The following is a 16,038-nucleotide window of genomic DNA, read 5'->3' on the forward strand; positions in this document are numbered from 1 at the left end:
GTGGAGAGTGTCACTGGCTGACTTTGTAGGTCTCTACTGCTTGATTTATTAAGTCCTAGTAAGAGGGAGAACACGAAGGCACTGGTGATCTTCCCTCTACCCTCCTCTGGTGATTTGGCTGCATGGGAACTAGTGGACCTAGGACTCCCTCTCTGGAGCACAGGGCATCCAGGCCTCAGGGAGCTTCCACCCCTTGGCCAACTTGCTGCTTGCTCACTTACACTTGCCAACTATACACTGCGCAAGAGACAGTGTCTGAGAGCACCCTGGGCTCTACAACCACAGCTGTCTCGCCAACAGGGACAGCTCAAAACACAGCAGTTTCCGGCCTCCACTTTCCTTTTGGAGAGCGGCAGATGGAGGCAGGCTCGGGATGTAATAACCTGTCTGGGTGCCCACAGGGGACACACTTTCAGGATGCTGATGTGGGAGGAAAGGCTTTCCCATCTTAAGCCATGCTGCTGCATTTTTCTCTCACACGCTTCTAGAACAAACCCAACACTGCTGCTCACCCTGTCAGCAAGGATGAAGGTCCCACATCAAGGTGACCTCAGGCAGGGTCTGAGAATGTATAATGGACATGAGACAACCCATCCCTTCCTGACTAACGGAAAGTTGCTCAAGTCTTCTCTAACGGCTGAACAATTTTATTCTTCACAGTCCTGGAGGCAAGAGGATCAGGGAGATGCCAGCCAAGGCAGCTGTCTGCTCAATGGGACCCTTCCACCCAACATGCAGGGCAGGTGGCTGGGGGTGGGGCCTCACCTGTCCTACAGTTGTGGAATTCCAAGGCACTCTCCATGCGGAAGGTCTTCCCACAGCTGCCACAGCGATAGCGGTACTCACCATCCACCTGCTCAAAGGGGCACACTGTCAGCAAGGAAGACTGCATGAGTTCATCATAGAGGCCCCTCCTGGTGTGTGCTGTTCTAGTAACTTCTAGAGGTAGCTGCACCACAGTTTTCCTCCCCTGTTCTAGCAGAAAAAATCCTGCTGTCCAACTGCCTGAGAAAGATAACCCCACACTCAGGTAAGTGAACCCCAGATGCCAGTCACCTATGTTCTCCCAACTGCTTCTGTAAGCATTGGCCTAAGCTGGGCTCAGAATACGTTGGGGGGCACGACAGGACGTCCCCCATGGCGCCTCCTCTAGGAAACAGCTGTTCAGCCAGCTGTCTAGGTGCCCACTTACCTCATTCCGGCTGTGCTTGTAGGAGACATGTTGCTTTAGACTTTCCTTACGGCTGAACAGCTTCGAACATTCCTCACATTTAAACAGCTTGTCACCTAAGGAATCAGCCAGCAGAAGGCAGATTCACTGCTTTGGCCTCTCAGAAAGCTGCACCCATCTTTGAAACATAAGCCCTCTGCCTGGGCTGGGTGCCCCCAATGCTGAAGAGCACCGGCAGCCACAGGGCTACCCCTTGCGGCAGCTCCACGCTCTCTCCTGGCCCTGCCCCGTGGGCTGGGCAGGCACTCACCGTGCACGCACTCACCGTGCGAGCGCACGTGCCGGCTCAGGTTGCTGCTGTTCTGGAAGACCTTGCTGCAGGTGCCACACTGATGGATTCGTTTATGCTCACCCAGCTGCCGTACGAGCTTCCGCCTGATGCCGTGTCTGCTGGACAGAACCAAGCCCCTCTTGAGGGCAATGGCGCTGCTTGGATGATGTGTGAACCTGTCCAGGAGACAGACAGAGGGTCAAGATGGGTTCTCAGAGTGAAAGTTTCTGATCACAGTCACCTGGGAAGGTCCTTGGCCATTTCCCAGCTACACTTGGTCCATGAGGAAAAGGAGAAGGAAGGCAGAACCTGACGTCACCCGCTCCCGGGTAGCACAGACACTCTGAGCACATGAATGGTGGCTTCAGTGCCATCTAACAGCTGCGCAGCTCATCTGCTTCAGCCAGGAAGCCTGAGCTCCATTTGTCCCAAACAAGGCAGCCCCGACTGTGGCTCTCGCCCTCACTTGGTCTCAACTCTACTCTGTTTTACGCTGACTCTGAACCTGATTTCTAACCATTTCTTCGTCCCACAGAAAAAGTGTGCTTTTTCTGTTAAGTGCTTGAAATCCTCTGGGCAGTAACAAAGAAAAGAAATAATAAACATGTCCACATTTTCACAGGTTCATCAGGTGAATTCTGCCAACTCCAAAGGGCATAGAAAACAGCTGAGTCAACTTCAGGGTAAAAACTCACCAGGGAATCATAACTGCGGCATAAACATTTCTTTCCCTTGCTCACAAAAAAGAAAGTAGAGCAAGGTGTGAAACTGACTAAAATTCAAACACAAGCCACTGCTGAACCATAGGAGCACCGCTCACACTGCTGGGGCAAAGCCGCCAGGAGCCCCCGTCGGGGAGCAGACAAAGCAGGTGCATGCATCAGTGTAGCATCAGTCAGCCTGACAGAGGAGATCTGGATACGCACTGACACAGAGGGGCATGTGCTGAATAAAATATGCCATCCACAGAAGGCAAGCAGTGTGTGCCCTACTGACATGGGGGACACAGAGTAGGAATGAATGCAGCCAGAATGGTGGGCACTGGGGGCAGTTCCAGTTTGGGTAGATAAAGGCTTGGGGGATGTCTCTGTACCGTGCCCTTAAAAAGAGTTGTGACGGTAAATTCTCTGTCATGTGTGTTTTAAGACAAAAGCTTTCACAGTGAATGAACTATGAAACCCTCGGGCTCCAGAACACACACTGCTGGCCTGAAAAGATGAAGCGCAGCATCTGTGGGGATTAGAGGTGGGAGGCGCTCTCCCTGCAGTACCAATTAGTTGTTCCCTGTGCTCCGTCCCCAAGCACCAGCTGCACACAAGCAGGACTTACTTTGGCACCGAGCTGACTTCATTTGTGGGGGTGGCCAGCTTCCCCAAGACTAACTCCATTATCCGTTCGTCTGGCGTTGCACTCACAGGCTCATCTGGGGGTATTTCGGTAATGATCTCTGCCACATGCTCTGTGAAGGGTATGACAAAAGGGTCACCACCAGCGTAGGGACAGATTGTGACAAATCCAGGAGAAGCACTGCTCCTGGCCGCACATCCTGAGTGTGGGTACAACAGGGATAAAAGCAGAGCATCTCAGAATTTAAGTGTTTATCTATATACAAAGAAAGTATGTTTTTAATGGAAGCCAAACTTACAGGCCACACCTGCAAAGCCCAAGCGTCTCCTGACCCTGCCCGGGACACTACTGACATACAGCAAATGGGTATGCAGCCAGACCGTGAAGCTTACTAAATAAGTTCTGGCAGAGATTTAGTAGTACGACAAGTCATCTTGAGGATATTCAAAGGTGAGTAAACATTCCATTCAGGGCCATGCCAGAAATGGGATAAAAACTCACACACAGGAAAATCATACAGAAGAAAATTTCAGCCATTGTGAGTTTTGTTGTTGTTTGAAGTAGGGCCTCATGTAGCCATGACTGCCCTTGAATTTACTATGTAAGATACTTAATCCTTCTATCTCCCAAGAGCTATAATTTTAGCCATGATTCTGTGGGCTGTGTTTTCCTGGTATCCTTGACCCCTCTGGCTCCTACAGTTCTTCCTCCTCCTCTTCCTCGGGGTTCCCCTAGTACCAAGGGGAGGGACCCAATGGAGTTCTCATCTGGGCTCTCTCTCCACCCACTATAATGTTTAGCTTGCGGGTCTCTGCATCTGCTCCCATCAGTTGCTGGCAGGAGCCTCTCTGTGATAACTGGAGCCACAGGTTTCTATTATTTCTCCTACTATCATCAATTGTGATAGCCAGGAAGTAGCTCCTCCTGTCCCTTTCTGCCTGCACATGCAGGGATGTCCCAGAGGGAGCTCAAACCACCCCTGTTCATGTGAACATATTTCCCACATGGCTTAGAGAACAGGCACTGGCCAGAGAGTAGGAAACAGGAACAGTGGGGAATGCTCCACAGACACTGCTCTTCTATTCCCTTTCATTTCAAGCTTGCTTTTCATTTCCACAATGACAAGAGCATCCAGTGCCAGTAACACAGGCAGAAGGGGGAGACATCTGAGCACTACACCTTATCCTGAATGTGAGGTGGACCTAGCAGCAGAGAAGCGGGCAGCTGGGACAGGGAGTTACATGAAGACCACAGAGACAATGGTTTTCCAGAGACACGTTCATGCTACGGAGTGGATCCCTTCAAACTCAGCTGAGGGTTCTGCACAATCAAAGAACAAGTTGAGGCTCATGAAATGGTTCAAAGCGGCAGCTAGCTAGTTTCATGTCAACTTGACACAAGCTAGCGTAGTCTGAAAGGAGGGAACCCTCATTTGAGAAAATGCCTCCATAAGATCCTGCTGTAGAGTACTTTCTTAAGTCGTGGCTGATGAGGGAGGGCCCAGCCCACTGTAGGTGGTGCTATTCCTGGGCTGGTGTCCTGGGTTCTGTAAGAAAGCTTGCTGAGCAAGCCATAGGGAACAAGCCAATAAGGAGCACCCCTCCGTGGCCTCTGCATCAGTTCCTGCCCTGTTTGACTTCCTGTCCTGACTTCTTTCAGTGATTGATACTGATATGGAAGTATAAGCTAAATACCCCACCCCCCCCAAACACACACAGACTGCTTTGGTCACGGTGTTTCATCACAGCAATAGTGACCCTAACTAGGACAGAAACTGATACCAGGATCATGGGGTATTACTGTGACAGACCTGACCATGTTGTCTGGGGGAGGATTGTGGAAGGACCTTGGAACGTTGGGTGTTCAAAGATTGGTGAACTTTTCTGTGGGAAGTTGGAAGAATGTTGAGAGAGAAGCCAAAGATGGACCACTGGTTTGAGAGTTCCAGAAGGAAGTTTGAAAGTCCCTTAAAAGTGTATCAGGGCTATTTGCTATTATGAGTTGGGAATCTGTAGTTCAAGAGTCAGCTATATAAACAAGGGATCAGAGTCACTGAAGTAAAAACCTTTCTTTGCCTTTCCTGGGACAACTGATGGTAGTCAGCTGGAGCAACGAAATAGGGATGAGAAGGAAGAAACCGGCATCACTGAGGGGAAATCTGGGAAATGTTCCTCAGAGACAGGACACAGAAGCTGTGTTTCAGAGATAGGCAAGGTTGTATTTCCTGTTATCAGCCAAACTTGGGTAGTGTAAGACACTGGTTTTGAAGATATGAAGGAGTCATGGGAGAACAGTTGAGGCTTGGCACTGTAAAAGACCAGGAAACACCATTGGTGACGGTGCAGCCTCAGCAGTGGTTGAAGCCCCAGGACTGAAGGGGCCAGGAAGACAAGATGAGGCTTGCCAACATGCAGAGAGCCTGGGAGAGGCTATTGGTGAAAGTGTGGCCCAGTTGCAGCAAGAGACCCAGCAAATTGGAGATGCAAGAACAACAGCCATAGAGTGGAGCCTGTTGGAAGCAGGAAGACAGGCTGTGTGTGCTGCAGAGGGTAGAGCCAGAGAAATTACTCAAGTCCTTTGGAGGAGACCAAAAGACTGTGAGTGAACCCCAGATATTGGACATTGAACTATTTATACTGTTGGAGTTTAGTTTTGCTTTGTTCAGATTATGATTGTGCCCTGACTCCTTCCTTTCAAAATAAGGAAGTATTTAATTTAATTTTGATTTTATAGGCTCCCACAGTTCAGAGAATTTTAAAAGGGATTTTGGAATTTTACAGACACTTTGGATTTTAAAAGAGACTGAATTTTTAGTGGTAAAGATACCTACTGTGCAAGCCAGAACCCTGAGTTCCATCCCTGGAGCCCTTACAGAGGTAAAAGAGAACTACAAAATTATCCTCTGGCTTTTGTATATCACACACACACACACACACACACACACACACACAAAATAGAAATAGCCAGGGCCATGACCAGCAACTTGTCCACCTATAAGCAGTGGGCAACAAATACTGGGAAGTCACATGAAGGACTAAGTCCTGCTGGACTAACAGAAGAGCTGGCCAGACAAGCATGGCATGGACAAGGCGTACACCTGAGACTGTGAAGCACACACACAAGCGATGTATGGTAGCACTGGCATGCCATCCCAGCTCAAGAGGCTAAGTGGGCAGGATCGAGAGTTCAAAGTCAGCCTGGGTTACATACTGAGTCAGCCTTAGCAAGACTGTCAGGAAACAAAGCCTTCCCCTCCCCTCAAAAAATAACAAAAGAAAAACAAAACAAAACAAAAACAGACTGATACGGCAAAGCCTAGTCAGATGTCTATTTTTAAAATCTGTGTTCTGAACTCTAGTGTGGAATATTCTGCAAGATATAATCACACTCTTAACAGCTGGCTGAGGGACTGTGGAGGAGACAAGATCTTACCTCATGAGCCCTTCCTGCCAACATGGCCACCCAGAAAACTAAGAGACGATGAGGTACATACCTCCCACCCTGGCACACAGCTCATCAGCTTCTCACCTGTAGGCTCCTTGTCTTTGATAATGACCAGAGGCTGCTCAACCTTGGATGCTTTTGGTTTCCTCCCTCTTCGAGGCTTTTTCTTTGGCTCTTTGGTGGCCACAACACTCTGGATGCTCTTGCTCTCAGCTGCGGTGGGAGGCTCCCTTCTGGGTGTATCAGGCTCCTTCTCAGAAGCTGCCTCATGCTGCTGGCCTCCTGCAGGAAGGCTTTTGGTTTGCTCCAGGTGGCCCAGGAGGTGCTCTGCAAGAGGAGAAGGGCTGTTGACGACAGAGTAGGAGCCGTGCACCTGCCTGCTCACCACCTTCCCCAGTGCTGGTTTTCTTTGTTGTATTTGCTGAGTGCGGCCTCTGCACAGGTAAAAACCTTTATCTTCACTGTTTTAAAAGCGAAATGGCTCTACCACATGCATAGAGCTTTAGAAGGAGTTTCTCTCATCTGACAAGGTTTCTCTGTGTATCTCCGGATATCCTGGAACTCACCCTGTAGACCAGGCTGGCCTTGAACTCACAGAGATTCGCCTGCCTCTGCATCCTGGGATTACAGTTGTGTGCCACCATTGCCTGGCCAGAATTTGAACTTTCAAACTGGGCTATCAGCTTTTTTTTAAAAAAAAAAATATTTATTTATTATGCATACAATACTCTGCCTTTCTGTATGTCTTCAGGCCAGAAGAGGGCACCAGACCGCATTACAGATGGTTGTGAGCCACCATGTGGTTGCCGGGAATTGAACTCAGGACATTTGGAAGAGCAGGCAATGCTCCTAACCACTGAGCTATCTCTCCAGCCCCCTGAGCTGTCAGCTTACACCATGTTGGCAGACTGTCCTCAACTTCTGATCCTTCTGCTTCCACCTTCAAGTGTTAAAACTAAGCAAAGCCACCATGGACAGTTTTACGCAGTGCTACAGCTCAAACCCAGGGCTTCCTACATACCAGCCTTCCTCTTGCCACCTGGGCCACATCCCCCATCCTGGAACTCTGCTTAGAAGTAAATGAGACACAGGCAGGATATGGTGTTACTATGAGGCAGTGCATGAGGCAATGTCCACACCCTGGTGCAGTGCTTGATGAAACTATGGGTAACTCTGACTTGCTTCCTTGATAGTTTGTGTTTTCTAACTTTCCCATAGAATGTGGCACACTAAGACAGAAGCACCTCCAGAGCACTCACGGTAAACTGACTTCTTTCCTTTAGACAGGGTTTCTCTGTGTAGCCCTGGCTGTCTTAGAACTCTCTCTGTAGACCAGACTGGTCTTGATCCACCTGCTTCTGCCTCCCAAGTACACCACCACTGCACAGCTAAACATTTCTTTATAAACTCTACAATAAAGCAAAATGCTTTGCTTATTTATAGCTAACAGAAAGTCTCCAAGACCACCCAGAAAAAGGTAATGGAGACAGATGTTGGGAACAGACAGGCAGGTACCACATGGAATGGCAAGTTTGGGAGATAGTGGACAAATATGGCTAGGTCACAGGTACCAGGTGACAGGAAGAGGAAGTGGCAGGGAAAGCGGGTAACTAAGCACACACATGACAAAAGTACCACTGTGCCTGGAGTTGGTGGTTCCTTCCTCTGCAAATGTAGGTTGATTCAGCACCAGTATCAAGCCAAGTAGCCATTATTCCTGACTTGTCCTTCATCAGAGACTCTATGCTAGGTGGGGGCCCCAAGGCTGACATGATCTGGTACCTAGCAGAACAAGCTTACACCAAGCCCACTGACTGAAAATGAATGGGGGAAGGTGAGACAAAACAGAACACACACCCGGAAGATACAAGCTGAGCAGTATTAAAAGAAAGCAAACAAGACTCTGCCAACTACACAGAGGGAACTTAAAACGGAAGGGAAGGACATACAAGAGGGAAATTTGAGAGCCTGGGGTCTCTCAGGTCATTGGTTGTAAAGACAAGATCACAAGTCATCACAGGGTCTGGGGACTGAGAGACAGATTTGGGTCTACTCTAAATCCAGGCACAGAGCAACATAGAATTTACATGGAGTCTGGATAGGAGACATGGATTCATACTACACTAGGCTCATGTATTGGCACAACAGACATCGAATGTTACATATGGCTTAGGCTCTGAGACAGTCAATAAAGCCTTGTTTTCATCATGATTCCTCTGGGCTTAAGTGACCCAAGGAAACAGAAAGAAAGCTGTTCTCTGCAATGGTATCATCATCCATTTATTTACTTTCATGCTTATTTATTTATTGTGTGTGCAGGTGTGCTTGGGTCATGGCACGCAAGCGGAGATCAGAGGACAACTGTGGGAGTTGGTTCTCTCTTTCCACCACATGGGTCCCAGGGATTGAACTCAGGTGGTCAGGCTTGGAAGCAAGCAACTTTATCTGCTAAGCCAACTATTGCCACCTGAAGGTGTTAGAGAGGAAGGGCAGGTGGTATAAAATGGCTTTCATAAAGAACCAAAGCCCCAGTAGGGGTATAAAACACAAATATATACCAGTCAAGCTAAACAAGCTAAAACAAACCAAACCCCTTGAAGCCAAAGCCATACCCCTTCAAGTCACGTCCTAGTAAGAAATAAAACCTCAACTATGAAGTTCAGAAAAGAAAACATAAATAAAATAAAAAAAAGCACCCTGTACTCTGTACTAACACTTTCCCAGGCAATAGGAAAAGCACACAATGGAGAGGAAAAAGGGAAGAATTCTTGCTGAGCACATCATCAAAGCAACAGAACCCAAAGTAGTGACCCACCACACCCCAGAAAGCTTAGCAACAAAACAACTGTTAGGGTATCATGTTACGGTATCAGCTGACATAAAAACCAGACGACTGGAATTCCAAAATCACAGCACAAGCTAAGGGCAAACTGGAGTGAAGGGGACAGATATAACCAAGTAAAGAATAAAAAGTTTGGGAAAAAGACTAAGATGACTGAAAAATAGCAAACAAGTAAGAAAAGTAAGCAAAAAGCTTTTATAAGTCTAAGACTCATAGATACAAATTAAAAACATGACTTAGACACTACTGAAAAAGGAACCTTTTAAGTGGAAACCCCAAAAATGGACAAGTGACAAGGACCTAAAAACAGGAGAGGGAGGGCAGGAGATGTGGGCATAACACTAGGAAATGGTCTAAAGGGGGTTTTCAGAGTTCTCTCAGGGAGAACAGAAAGCAGAGGGAAGCAACGTTAGCCACAGTCAGAGTCACCCACAGTAGATGGAAGCTGTGACTCCTCAGGTCCAAAGTCCAAATAAGGAGAGTAAATAAAAGGAGAGCAAGAGCTAGGAGTAAGTGCGGCCGTGAGAGTTTGCCTGGATCACATGAAGCCCTGCGTCTGATGCCCAGCACAAACAATGCGATGTCACCTGTGTAATCCCAGAACTCAGACGGGTAAAGCAGACGGACAAGAGTTCAGGTTCAAGATGAGACCCTGTCTCAGAAATCAGTAAATTAATACCCAGCGGTTAAGAGCACTGGCTGCTCTTCTAGAGTCCCAGAGTTTAATTCCCAATATTCACACGACAGATGACAACTAATTCCTGTTCATGATACCGTCACATAGAAATACATGTAGGCAAAACACCACTGAACATAAAATAAAAATAAATACATCATTTAAAAACTGCACGAGAGAAGCACACCAACTCTGACGCTGCACTCACACAGGCCTAAGTCTGCCCAGCACGCTCCTCAAATCCGTTCTTGATTTATTAACTAACTGCTTATGGTAGAAGTCTTCTGTAAGAAGAGGTGGTACGATCTCTCCTCATATAGCTGTCAGTCTTTGCTTGATGAATTTCTAGACTATGTTATGGTGTGCATATGTATTTAGATGCAATGTAGAATAAAACACGGACAGAAGCTAGCACAGCTCTTCAGAAAAAGTCAATGCTTCCATTAAAAAAAATAGTTAATAATGACTGGGTGAAGCCTTCAACTCAAGCTGAGAAAAGAACAAAACAAGCAAAGCATAAAAAGGGGCCAGGCATGGAGACACCATTTAGGAAGTCAAGCAGAAGTCAAGGTCATCCTCAGCTACAGAGAAAGTGCAGAAGCAGCTTGGGCTCCATGGAACCCTGTTCCAAAGCCCAAAAAGAGATGATAAATAAGCAGAAGTTTATTTTTCAAAATAAAAATGCAGTACGAAATAAGTGAAGCCCAAAGTTGCTGCCTTGAAAAGACTCACAATATTGTTAAAAAAAAAAAAAGTCCAATGAGAAAGGTACAACTAACTTTGTGACTGGCTCACAACAGAAAACAGCAGTCTCCTGCCCCACTCTGCCCATCCATTCCTCTGTATTCTCCAGTCACCCATCCACAACTACAGAGGATAATTCCAGGAACCCAAGGCTATCAATACCTACAGACACCCAAGCCCCTTACAAAAAATGGATGGCACAGTATTTGCAAAAGCCAACACACATACCATACATATTATCATTCAAAATATAAAAATGCAGTAAAAATGCTATGTAAAAGGTTACTGCTCTATATTCAGGGAACAATAGCAAGAAAAAAAATACTGTATATATTCAATAAAGACTCATGATTTCCAAATCAGTTTTGGTACGCAGCTGTTTAAAAGCTGGCATGAGGGTGCCATGGGTAAAAAGGTCTGACTATATTAGACAGTGCCTACTGATGACTTAAAATGAAACGAAGGGGTTCTACTTTCTTATACATGCTGCTTCCTTTCTAGAGCTCACTCCTCTCAATCCCACCAACAGACTCAGATCACATTTTGGTGTAAGCAACTGATATTTGCAAAATCTTGGCCATAAAGATCTATCCACACACAGCTGTGCCACACAGCAGTTGTGGCTAGCATTTTTTCTCTTGGAGCTAATTACAGCCTTTCCTTCCATTAGTCGCTGTCCCATGTCTGCCTCGCTCCCCTCTCAGTTACTTTTTGATCTCTCTCCTTCAGCACCTGTTCTTCCCACTGCTTTCTGCTCTCACTGCTTTGGGCTGGTGACCTGTGTAATCTTCTCTCATTCCCCACAAAGGACCCTCTTCCCGTTCCCTATGTGTTGGGCAGGGCAACACTGTAAAACTCAATAGAGGTGCTGGGATCTCAGAAGCCACGCATATGAGCTCTGGAGTCCAGTGTTGTGTGCTTGGCAATGTCTTCGTCAAGTGGCCTGATGGGGACAGCTTGCACACTCCAGGGTTCTCCTCACTACATTTTTTGGTCCTGCTTGGAAATTTCTGGATTTGTTAATATCTTCACCAGGTTACTGACAGTGAAAAATCTGATGGCTAAGTCTGCCTTCCTGTCTTAGCAATGCCCTAATGGCTTATCCTCCAACAGCTTTTTTTCTTTCCTGTAATTCGTGTGGTTAGGTCTCATAATGGTACAGGTGCATCTGTGGATTTGTCATACTGATGGCCTGCTGGGCCCTTCTTGGTTGTAAACCTGCATCCTTTAGTAATTCCTTGCTATTTATCTATCTGTTTTTTTTTTTTTTTTTGAGATAGGATCTTGTGTTACCCAAGGTACACCCAAACTTGCTATGTAATTGAGGATAACTCTGAACTCCTGGTCCTCCTGCCTCTGCCTCTTGAAGACTGGGATGACAGGAATGTGCTACCATGTCTGTTTCAGGGATGGTGGGAATTGACTTCAGAGCTTGTGATGCTAGGCAATCATCCTATCAACTGAGCTACATGCGCAGTCCTCTCCCTTTTCCCTACAGAATACTCCTAGACACCTGCAGAGTCTCAGGCCATCCTCCGGTTCCCATATCTCTGCTGTTCGTGTCCTTCCTATGCTCCTCTGTATGGAAAATTCTCCCAGGAACTTTATGTCTGCTACCAGCTTTCATTTTTAGTAACTACCGTCCTCTGATATCTTCAGCGATGACCTGCTCTTACTGAAGGACACAGTGCTGTGCTGCCCTCTCTCACCTGAGTGAGACTTCAGCCTGGAGGGGTTTGTTAGGGGGAGGGGTTGTTTTCAGACCTCAGACAAGTTGTTTGGTCTCTTGCTCACATCCAGTTTTCTTCCAGCATCTAGAGCCTCACTCTACAGGATGGTAAGGGCTGAGCAGTCCCACTGGTGGGTCCTTGCTCTCCCTGGTTAGTTTCTACAGAGAAATCCGTTCTCCCTATCTGGGGCCTGAGCCAGTTCCACCACTCTAAGAAGAAAATGAAGAAGTCTGAAGTTGCCCAGATTCCAACACCTGACTCTTGAGTCCCTGTCCTCAGTCTCAAGTCTCTCCCAAGGGACTCAACATTCTGCTGATGGAGCAGAAATGTAGGTGGGTGGGGCAGGGCAGGGCTGGGGCAGACCAGGAGACCAGGGCTCTGAGCAGGCCACCAGTTTGTGCTTCCCTGTACTTTCTAAGCTCTGCAGGAGCAGACATATTTCCTGGGTATCTCACTGCTGGCTTCAGCTTCTCTAGCATGCTTGGGTTAATGCTGCTGCAAACACATCCTGGCATCTTTTTAACCTTGCTCAATGCTCCCCACTTTTCCCTCTGTCTTTGCATTTACGTGGAGCAAAATTCCAGGAGGGCACCAAGGCCAGGACATTCACTGTTGCCTCATGTTTAATCAGACACTCCTAAGTGGCCTCCTGAGACAGAAGCAGGGTTCCCTAAGGGGACACAGGAAGTGAAAGCATCAGGTCAAAGGTCAAGAAGAACAACCTGTGCTTCCCATGCTATTCAACAACCTTAGCTGTCTCCTGGTGTTTTGAGTGGTGAGCCTGACTTTAAAGGGTACATGTTGAGTCTTACCTGGCCATAGTTTATATTATGTTCTATGCTCAGTCACAAATAAATGCATGAAGTAAGTTCAAGTTCAAAGGACTCATCTGATTGGAAGTCAGCCAACCACAGTCAGGCCAGATACTCTCTCAATCATGTTACTGCCAGTGGAAGTAACACACAGATTGGTATCCGTGGTCATTTTATTACTAGTACCTGCTAGGGGCATTCGGTACACCACACACCAGCAGATACCAGATATAAAATGACCGGGTATAGTATTCTGTGCATTACTTCTAATGGTAGTAACATGGTTTGGGAGTAGAGCCTTTCTGCTTGAGGCAAGCCTGTCAGACAAGCTCTACAGAAGGCAGCTTCAGACAGTGTGAGCATAATTAAGACGAGGGACTATTGATTAACATTCTCCTACTGGACAAAGTATTACCCAATGAAGCCTGCTCTCCATAGATCTGTGTACCGCAGCCATGTCATGTGGCCCTGAGATGTCCTCAAAGCCAGTCTGTGTGTATGTGGGGGGTGACAAAAAGGAACCCCTGCACTGCAGCCTACTTTCAAAGAGCCCCAGCTCTGTTCTCTCCCTCTCTCCCTCTCTCCCTCTCTCCCTCTCTCCCTCTCTCCCTCTCTCCCTCTCTCCCTCTCTCCCTCTCTCTCTCTCTCTCTCTCTCTCTCTCTCTCTCTCATCAGTTTTGTACCTAGGGTAACTATCAGGTTACCCACCAGACACCCACACAAGGGTTGCAGAAGAAAGAAGAGTTCCTTGACCCCCTGGGAACACTGGCCTAGCTCTACTACCAAAGTGAGGGGAAGCTTTTCCCTCAACTAAAACTAGTCACCATAGAAAATGACCCAGCAAACCAAACAGCAATCAAGCCTTTCTTGATTGGGGCTGAGTGAGGGTGTGATGTCCCCACCCTCTGGTTTCCACAGATGGGCCTTGCCCTCATCTAGGGGGCATGTTTTTCACAAACCTGGCACTCTAACCTGGCAGCAGCAGCAGATGGGGCTAGAGAGATGCCTCACTGGCCAGGAGTTCTTGCTGCTCTTCCAGAGACCAAGGATCATGTCTCAGCACCTACATGTTCATTCACAACCCTCTGCATCTCCAGTTCCAGGGGCTCTAATGCCCTCTTCTGGTCTCTATGAGCACTGCACACATGTGGTGCAGACATGCATGCAACCAAAACAATACTACACATAAAAATAAATAAAAAGAAGAAGAAGAGGAGAAGGAAGAAGAAACTGGCAGGTGCTCTCTGCTCCTATCTGTGATGAACACAGGTGACTTTCCCCAGGCAGAGGGCAAAAGTGTTAAAGACAAGATTAGGAGGATGGCCCAGGAACATAGGGACAGACAGCCTCACTCCTTAGAAGAACAAGGACTGCCCAAGATTAGCCTTTCTGTTGCTAAAATCTGCCTAGAAAGAACATTCTCATCGATTCCAGAACATTCCATCACAGACTTGTTCAGAACTTGCAAAGCAGTGGCCCCTTGAGGTTTGGCTCTCAAGCATGTTCTGCATGTGATAAAAGTCACAGCATTCATACCTAGCTTCCTTGTAGCTTCTGTGACTGGCATCTTTCTCTATGGCCCACCAAAGAGGCTCCCAGAATACAGTATAACTAGGTAACTAGGGGATGGAGTCAATTTTTCCCTGGCCACCTTCAATTAGTAAGGGAGCCTGAGGTAATGGGATTCCCTGAAACTGTCCTCAGTTTCACACACACTGACCAGGTTCATCCCATTTTACAGATGAGGAAGCTGAGCAGATGTGGTATCCCTGCGACTACCCTGGCAGGACTATAAGAGGCAAGTCATCATTGTTTCTGGCCTTTGCTTGTGTCCACCATATCCAGAGCTTGGTCAGTAGGACAGTAGGGAGAGTCAGGCCAAGGGGAGGAGCTCTGAGTAGCAGCTCCACCATTGTGGGCCATGGGGACAGACAATACAAAGTCTGCGACATCCTGACAACCATGGGCATGAGCCAACGTGAATGAAAAAGCTCAGCACATGGGCTGGAGAGATAGCTCAGCAATTAAGAGCATTGGCTACTTTCCCCGAGGACCCAGGTTCAATTCCCAGCATCCACATTACAGCTCACAACTGTCTGTAACTCTTGTTCCAGAGGATCTGACACTCTCATACACATAGGCAAAAATCCCAATGTACACATAATAAAGACAATTTTTAAAAACCAAAACAAAAAAGAAAAACCAAAAAATGAACAAACAACAACAACAAAAAGAAATAAAGAGAAAGAAGAAAAAAAGAGTGAGCTCAACACAACAGTCTGCCCACCTTGGGTAACCCCTATTTGCCACTTTCTCCTTACCATTCAGGAGCTGAAGCTCCAGGAAGGTGCTGGAACACACCTTACACACCCACTGGCCACGCTCAGGTTCTGCGGGGACACTGGGCTCAGGGGTGCCTGTAGCTGCAAGATATAAGACAGAAGGGTTAGCTACTGCAGCTGAGTAAGGCCTGATCCCCAGGTGATGATGACAAGGACAGAGATGCCCAGACTCATGAGCACGTGTATTCTAGGCACTGTCCTCAGTTTCACACACACTGACTAGGTTCATCCCATTTTACAGATGAGGAATCTGGGCAGATGCGGTATCCCTGCAACTACCACAGGGTCAGCCCTGTCACCAGACGCATAATGTGCCCCTCCCCCACCCCCAATCACTAGCCTTGTGGGAGCAGAGTGCTTCAGATTCTCTGAGAGAAAAACAAGCCTTCAGGACCCACACTTGAGCTGGGCCTCATTGTGCTGACCTGTAATACCAGCTACTTAGTAGGCTGAACAAGATGACCAGAAGTCCAAGGCTCCCACTCTGGTCACAGAACAAATTCAAAGACAACTTGGCATTTCGTGAGACCCTGTCTCAAAATTTTGTTTTGCTTTAAAGGGGGACTGGGTGTGTAGCTCAGAAGTAGAATACTTTACCT

General features: G+C 47.3%; 1 protein-coding gene across 5 annotated transcripts in view; it reads right to left on the reverse strand.

Moving 5' to 3' along the window:
- The window catches only part of Prdm15 (PR/SET domain 15), a 69,855-nt gene that overhangs the window by 33,336 nt on the left and 20,481 nt on the right, over nt 1-16,038 (reverse strand). For 3 of the 5 annotated variants that reach the window (XM_075961478.1, XM_075961494.1, XM_075961510.1), the window contains exons 6-11: nt 15,419-15,520; nt 6,378-6,620; nt 2,832-2,961; nt 1,497-1,678; nt 1,193-1,287; nt 766-853 (exon numbers count right to left, since the gene is read on the reverse strand). In XM_075961478.1, the coding sequence (XP_075817593.1) occupies nt 766-853; nt 1,193-1,287; nt 1,497-1,678; nt 2,832-2,961; nt 6,378-6,620; nt 15,419-15,520 (840 nt within the window). Of the gene's footprint in view, nt 1-765; nt 854-1,192; nt 1,288-1,481; nt 1,679-2,831; nt 2,962-6,377; nt 6,621-15,418; nt 15,521-16,038 lie in introns of all 5 variants that reach the window. The other 2 variants (XM_075961501.1, XM_075961487.1) reach the window with 1 other exon arrangement.

The sequence above is a fragment of the Microtus pennsylvanicus genome, chromosome 1, assembly GCF_037038515.1.
Source record: "Microtus pennsylvanicus isolate mMicPen1 chromosome 1, mMicPen1.hap1, whole genome shotgun sequence".
NCBI classification, from domain to species: domain Eukaryota; kingdom Metazoa; phylum Chordata; class Mammalia; order Rodentia; family Cricetidae; genus Microtus; species Microtus pennsylvanicus.